Genomic DNA, 6912 nt, shown 5'->3' on the forward strand with positions numbered 1-6912 from the left:
AGACTTAACTGAACATGAAAAGAACAAACACATCCTATTTTGAAAGTAAAGAGTTGCACATCTAAAGATACATTTTACAAAAGACCCCTCCCCCTTAATCTAGCAATGCAATTTGGATTTTCTTGGGGAGGCATGAATCCCCAAATCCATAATTTGCAAAAACTTTGTCATTTTTACACCCAAAACATAGCCTAATTTCTATACCCCCTCCCTTCCCGCCAATTTTAACTGCTTCCAAGCTTGTTTGAAATACTTCTTTTAACCATTTTTCAAACAAGCTGTTAAGATAAAAACCGGAACCAATTATTACCTCCTCTAAGACTCTTTCTTCAACACTGAAATTTACCTTGTTTTGTCGCTTGAAAATTTCATCAAACGACTCCTTCATCTTCGCCAAGAAAAACCCCGTGATCTTTCCATCATTGGAAGAGTTTCGATTGAAGACGAAACGGTTTTGGATCAAATCAAGAAACCCATTTGATAGAGCAGGATTGGTTATGTTTTCGCGAGTTAAATCACTCGAAATTGGGCTCAATTCTCCTGGTTTTTGTTCACCTTCGTCATCCTCATCATCCGCTTTCATGTTCAAATCAAGAGTGTTGAAACTTGACTGCCTTGAGAAGTCTTTCTTATTGCCACTGCTCACATTATCAATAGTCACGGAAGTTGCATCTTCCTTTTCATCAATTCTTGGACTCTTGGTCTTGTTCGCAAATTCCCACTCGGCCTTCCTCTTGTGATCAAAATTTTGATTCCTTTCGTTGACCTTCAATGTCATGTTTATCACAGAATCCTGATTCTCGATCCTTTCTTCGTAGTTAGAGGAGTCACCTTTTGTTAAAACAAAGATCACTTGACCAAAATTTTCACTTTCAAATCCATCAGCAAGAATTTTAATGAACTGGGGATCAGCCAAATCAATATCTTCAACCAAGACCACCAACTTTTCATAATTCTTCAACTTCCCCATCAGCATTTCAGAGTGTGAACTCACACCATCATTTCTTTTCCTCATGTCGATGTGAAAAAGCAAATCAGTTGACCCGAAAACTGATTCTGCAATAGAAAGTGCCAATCTCCTTTTACCAATTGTGTCATTCCCCTGTAGAAGAAACCAAGTTGCCTTCTTTGCTGATTTGCATTCAACCAATACTTCTACAATTGAATGAATGCTATCGAATTGCCAAGGGACGTTCTCTTGCAACACCTTGTACAAATCACTTCTTTGCAACTTTGCTGAATCTGACAGCTCAGAGTTGCCAAGAGCAAGAGTGATTTTTACTTCTTTGCCTTCATTGCTCTTCAGAGAATCTAACCTTGGTTCAACACCTTGGGGTTTTCTAGTACAATTACCAAAATTGAACTCAATAGTACTACAAGACTGTTGCCTTCTGAATTTAGCCACAGAATTGGAGCTATTATGAGGCTTCATTGCTGATTCTGCAAAGGAGATTGAATTCGAATCCAGGAAAATGCTGCTCTGACTTGGCCACCAAGGATAAGTTGAGGCATAAGAGCAGCTCTTTCCAGTTAAGCTTTGATTGTTGTACAAATTTGAACTGAATTGGCTTTGAGTGTGTCTTCCTTGGTGCAGGCTGTGGCATGATCTGTTCCATTTTCTCCTCAACTCTACCAATTCATCCTGAAATTGAAATAAAATTTAGAGGACTTTTCAACAGAATGAAAAAAAGTAGATGACATAGATATCATTTTATTTGTACTACCTTTTGATTGGCATTGCTGCTACTATGTGGTTGTAGCCAAGGGGGCAGGAGTTTTTTCTGGCCTGATTTGAATAATTGAGCTTCTTCTTCATAGTTGGAAGTGCATTCTGCACAGCAGTTGAGCTTATGATCTTCTTCTTCCTTGATTGCAAATGGCTTTGTTTCCCACACTTGTGATGGATTCTGGGAAAATGTTAGCCTTGATTCGTGCACACTGGAAGCAGAACCATAACTTCAACATCAATCAAGTAGATTTACAAACTCTATGTGCAAGTTGATTGACAAACTTTATGTGCAAGTAGGTCATATGTCCAACTGCAAAATCACTCTTACTAAATACAAAAATAGGAAAAAAGTCTGAAATAAATATAAAAACGAACATATTTTGAGGACTTTTTAAATGTCTAATTTGATGTTATCAAGTGTAAGCAGGTCCTTTTATTATGAAGGGCACTTCTGTCAAAACACCTAAACATAGAAAACATTTCTCTTTTTTTCGTCTTTATTCTCTCTCTTCTCTCTGTTGATTTCTGCTAGTAGAAATCTGAAATATGCAGAGGCTAGCTACATGCTGACAAAACAAAGTAAAAACATAGGGGGGGCAGTGATTCCTATCTGTCTCACCAACCATTACTTTTCACAGACCACAGTTGTTTTGGCCTCATTCAGGCCATAAACTGAAAGCTTAGAGACAAGAACGGGTACAAAATCAAAGCTTTAGAATACGACGAACAATGAAGAATTTACATATTTTTACCATTTTACCAACATGCATAATAAATTTATTATTAAAAAAAAAGTACAGTTTAAGGCAAGAGATAGTTACCTGGAAGAATGAAGACTCAAACCAAGCCCACCAGAAGGAATAGAAACAGCTTGAAGTGCCCATTGAATCTCCAATGGAGGCTGCCTCATTTGGCACTTCATGTATGTTTGGTAACTTGCTGTTGCCATTAACCAAACCCTTGTGCTTGAAGCACTGTTACAGTCAGAAACCAGCTTTCCAACTTCTGAAACTAGATGATCAATGGGATTGTAACAAGATACAATTTCTCCATTAAAATTGTTGTTATTATTACTTTCTTGTTGATCAACTGTCCACTTCAAGTCCCCAGTGTAGATAATTGCACCACCACCGACAGATGTAAGAGAATCAACTTTCCTTTTAAGTTCTGTGAGGTTCATTTCAACTTCTTCTTTTTTCATGAACCTCAAAGTAACTGGTGCAAAATGGAACTTGATGACATGAGTTTGTTTCAACTCTTGAGGAACATCTCCTCTTTCAACTCTCCCCATGAAATCGAAAACAAGAGCGTCGGTTATGGACAAACAGTCACCAACTATCACTGTGTTCCTTCTTTTTTTCCTCAAAAAGACCTCAAACACGAGCTTGATGTCTTCTTTGCTAACAGAAGCTGGCTTTTGAGAGGAAAAAAGAGCATGGTTTTGCCAGAAAGTGTTAGGGTTTATGAAATGATGAGCTTCAGAAGAAGAAGGGGAACAAGGAGAGGAAAAAACCCCACCACCAGAGGAAGTGTAACACTGAAAGACAGAAGAAGCTGAAGAGTCCTCTATGTGATTCTTGATGGTTGTACTTGAGAAACCAGCTTCTCTCATAACCCTACTGACACTTGGATCATCAAGAATTGATATTATGAGCTGTTCTAACTCAACCTTGATTGTCAAAAGAGGCTGTTGCTGCTGTTGCTCAATACAGCCTCTCCTCTGATGAGCTTGTGCTCTTTTGAGAGCAGCAATCAGTGCATTGGAAAGAGAAGGCTGGCCATGGAGTAGAGGACCAGGAGTTGTGGGGAGTCTGTTGAGGGCCACATTGAAGCAAAGCTCAAGAGCTCTGCATTGAAGTGGATGTGATGCTTGATGATGTGGCTGATGAGGATGATGAGATTTGAGACAAGCCCTTCTTAAAACACTGGTTCTTGAACTCAACAAAGTAGCAGCAACATGAAGAGGAGTGACCTGTGCATGGCCCCTCCTTCTTGCCAAGCCAAGAGAGTGCTTCAACACCGAAGCAGCCTCAGTTGTTAGGGTCTGCTGAACTGCACAAGCTCCTGAACGCATAACTTAGCCAAAACCCCACCCCCCAAACACCCCCCCAAATTTAATGACAATTTCAAAAACTCTAGGCCTCAACTTTCTTTCTTTTTCTCCTTATATATTTTCACCCTCACCCGCTCACCACCCCAAATTTTTTCTCCTCTTTGTTGGCTATAGAAAAAAGCTGTAAGCTTAGCTAAGCTTAGCTTCCTCTTTTGGGCTTAAGAGGAAACAAAAAGTCAGAAACTGAAGGGAAAATTACAAAGAAAAGAGTGAGATTTTTGAGAGATGAGCTTATAAGAGAGAAACTGGGTATAGAGTTTTAGAAAGACCATGCTAGACCAAACTACCTTCTTTATACTTCTTGAAGTCGTTGTGTAATTATTTTGTTTTTTGTTTTTTTCCTTACTTTAAACTTTGCCACATCTTTGCTTTCTCTCTCTTCAGTTAACAATTACATTTTGCACCATCTTTTTAATCACCCAATGTCCCTCTAAAGGGTAATCTAATGTGTCACTAGATTATGTATTGTTAATAACTATGAGGTGATATAAAAAGGGTGGCTTTAGTTTAGCATTAATTTATACATTCATCTTGTTGGGACTTGCAAGTATATATACACACACGCATATATATAGTAAAATGTTAATGGCATGATACTCAAGTCAGATAAAAAAATTTAACCCAGATGATGAAAAGCTGCAAAAGAAAGATTTCAATCTAACCCTATTCTTAATTTAATATCCAGCTATACAATTAAAGAACATCTAGTACAATTTTATTATAAATAGTAATGCAATTAACTCCTTTCTGCTGTGTTATTTTTATGCAAATGGGGTTTCATAAAAAGGGTCTAATAAACATGACCCACAATTCAAAATTTTACTCAAAGTTCACAGAGAGCTCCCCTCCTTTTTCCAGATCACCCCCCTTTGAATGGACAGACAAAGCCAGCAGAAATTCAAAAAAAGTAACTAAAGAGAAAAGGTGGAAAAGAAGCCAGAGTGTGATGAGATGAGAGATAAAAAAGAAGAGTTAGTAGAATTGTTATACTTTTTGCAAAAATAGAAAAAGAAAATTCAATAAGTTTTTTTTGTTGTAATGTATAAGTTAAACCCGTCACTGTTTCAAACATGAACATAAAAATTGATTTTTCAGTTTGAGCCATTGAATGGGCAGTCTTTTGGTGCCTATTTCTGAAACTGATCTCAATTCTCACCATTGAATAAATCCCAATAAACGAAAGCCGAGAGAATGTTTGATGTCTCCAAATAAATAAATAGAAACACTAATAAAAATGGTTCATCCCTAATGGTCTACTATATGTTAGGGTAAAATTTGAAGTCTCTGAGTGTTCTTTTTTAAAATTATATGAGCATTTGCTTTATATATAATTAAATTAGATTGATATAAACCATATGGATTTTTATTCTCGGGCCAATCCTAGTAGGGAGACAGCATTTTATTCCCCAAGTACCCAAAAAGCAACGCTCTGTCTGCTATCCTACATAGCATTATTGGCTCCTTTTTCTTCATCTCTCTTCTGCAAAACTGCAGCAGCAATGACCTTTTGTCTTAATCCTCCATTTCATTTCCAACAAACAACATCACTTTATAAGGCTTTTTTATTTTGCAAACCAAATAAAGGAAGTTAAAAAACAGAAATGAACTGTTATTGCGGACAAAATTTAAAAAACTGAAATGAACTGTTATTGTGGACAAAATTACGTCCACATTTCATGCTCATGTAATGAAGACTATTGCCGTGTCTGCATCTGCTTGTGTAGACCAAAAAACAATATGGTCTGAAGAAAGAATTTGACAATGGACTTTTGGTACATAAACCTTTTTGACTACTTTCAAATCTCTTTTTTCCACTAACAATTATCCAGTTGCATGCTTTTTACTGCCTGTGTTTAGTTGCTTGCTATTAATCTACAGGAGACTGAAAATTGAAATGTGGGAAAATTAATTACATCATGTCATTGCTTTTCATTGATCTATATAGGTATAGCTCTTTTAATGCTTTTCTTGCGGTAAACTTGTACATAAACCTGTTACCTAGGCTTGAGAGAAAAACTAAAGGCTGGCCAAAAGAAAAAGGCAAAAACAATAAAGTAAGAAATGGGTAGAATAGGTGATTTCAAAAACAAAAAACTTCAAGATAATGAAACATAACCATTAATGGTTGATAAGTCGCCTCTCTCTCGAGTTCAAGTTTCTTTTGTGGGTGCATGCCGAGTGCGAGGAATGATTATTTTTCAAATGAATTATTAAAAAAAAGATACAATTAAATAGATGGGCATAACGGGCCTTTGCCCTCAATATATTATCTTACGAAAATAAAAGAAACAATGTAATGCATGCAGTGCAAAAATCGAATAATAGAAAGAATATATATGAACTAACTAAGCTGATAAAATGGCAAGCCATCAGCATCGTTAAACAAATTTATTTCTCTGAATATGTGAGCAGAAAAAGATCATCATATCGATCGAAGACATGAGAAACATGTCTACAATCGTAATATCTAAAATACTCATTGAATTGAATATTTAACAATAATAAAAAGAAAGTGGATTTGGATTTCATTTTGAGGATATCAAAAAATTAAGAGTGAAAAAAGTTAATTGAACAAGAGACTGCTTGATATATATATTGTAGAAACTACGCGTGCCTCCCAAGAATAGCATCTACACTATAGTGTATAAAAGTTAAATTATTCAAAGGGTTCTTTACTCCTTTTATTTTCCCAAGTTTTATAGAGAAAATCAAATTAAAAAAAAAAAAAAAGAGCCAAAAGATAGAATTTACCAAAGCAAGAATGCCCCTTTGAATGCATCTGGAAAGCACATTCAAAATGTTAAAGCTTGAGAATACCAATGATTTATGACTGAATAAAGTTATATTCATCAAATTTTCCTGTATACATATCGATCATAACGATAAGGTTTCTACAGTCCTTCCACGAAAATTTTGCAATTACTGAAAAATACAAGTTTATGATACATTTTAATCCAAATTGTTCTTGCAATAACTAATTTGCACATCTGTATTGTCATTATTAGTTTTGCACAATTAAACAGCGGCTCCATTGAAATTATTAAGCTTAAAATAGAAAATATCACTTTGG

General features: G+C 35.9%; 1 protein-coding gene across 1 annotated transcript; it reads right to left on the minus strand.

Annotated features, from left to right (window-relative positions):
• LOC18055000 (protein SMAX1-LIKE 5) lies at nt 1-3812 on the minus strand. Its single transcript, XM_006453169.2, has 3 exons — nt 2551-3812; nt 1725-1938; nt 1-1642 (listed from the first exon to the last, which is right to left on the minus strand). Exons 1-3 carry the CDS (start codon nt 3801-3803, stop codon nt 95-97), a joined length of 3015 nt encoding a protein of 1004 aa, XP_006453232.1. The 5' UTR covers nt 3804-3812; the 3' UTR covers nt 1-94.
• Nucleotides 3813-6912: the final 3100 nt, after the last annotated feature.

This window comes from Citrus clementina, unplaced genomic scaffold (genome assembly GCF_000493195.1).
Source record: "Citrus clementina cultivar Clemenules unplaced genomic scaffold, Citrus_clementina_v1.0 scaffold_1, whole genome shotgun sequence".
NCBI classification, from domain to species: Eukaryota; Viridiplantae; Streptophyta; class Magnoliopsida; order Sapindales; family Rutaceae; genus Citrus; species Citrus x clementina.

What these genes read in the sequence shown, in the direction of transcription:
- LOC18055000 (XM_006453169.2), bottom strand. Translation starts at nt 3,803, where the DNA reads ATGCGTTCAGGAGCTTGTGCAGTTCAGCAGACCCTAACAACTGAGGCT. An exon ending in TTGAGTCTTCATTCTTCCAG is followed by an intron (nt 1,939 to 2,550) that starts GTAACTATCTCT and finishes TTCTGCTTCCAG; the next exon opens with TGTGCACGAATCAAGGCTAA. An exon ending in GCAGCAATGCCAATCAAAAG is followed by an intron (nt 1,643 to 1,724) that starts GTAGTACAAATA and finishes TTTCAATTTCAG; the next exon opens with GATGAATTGGTAGAGTTGAG.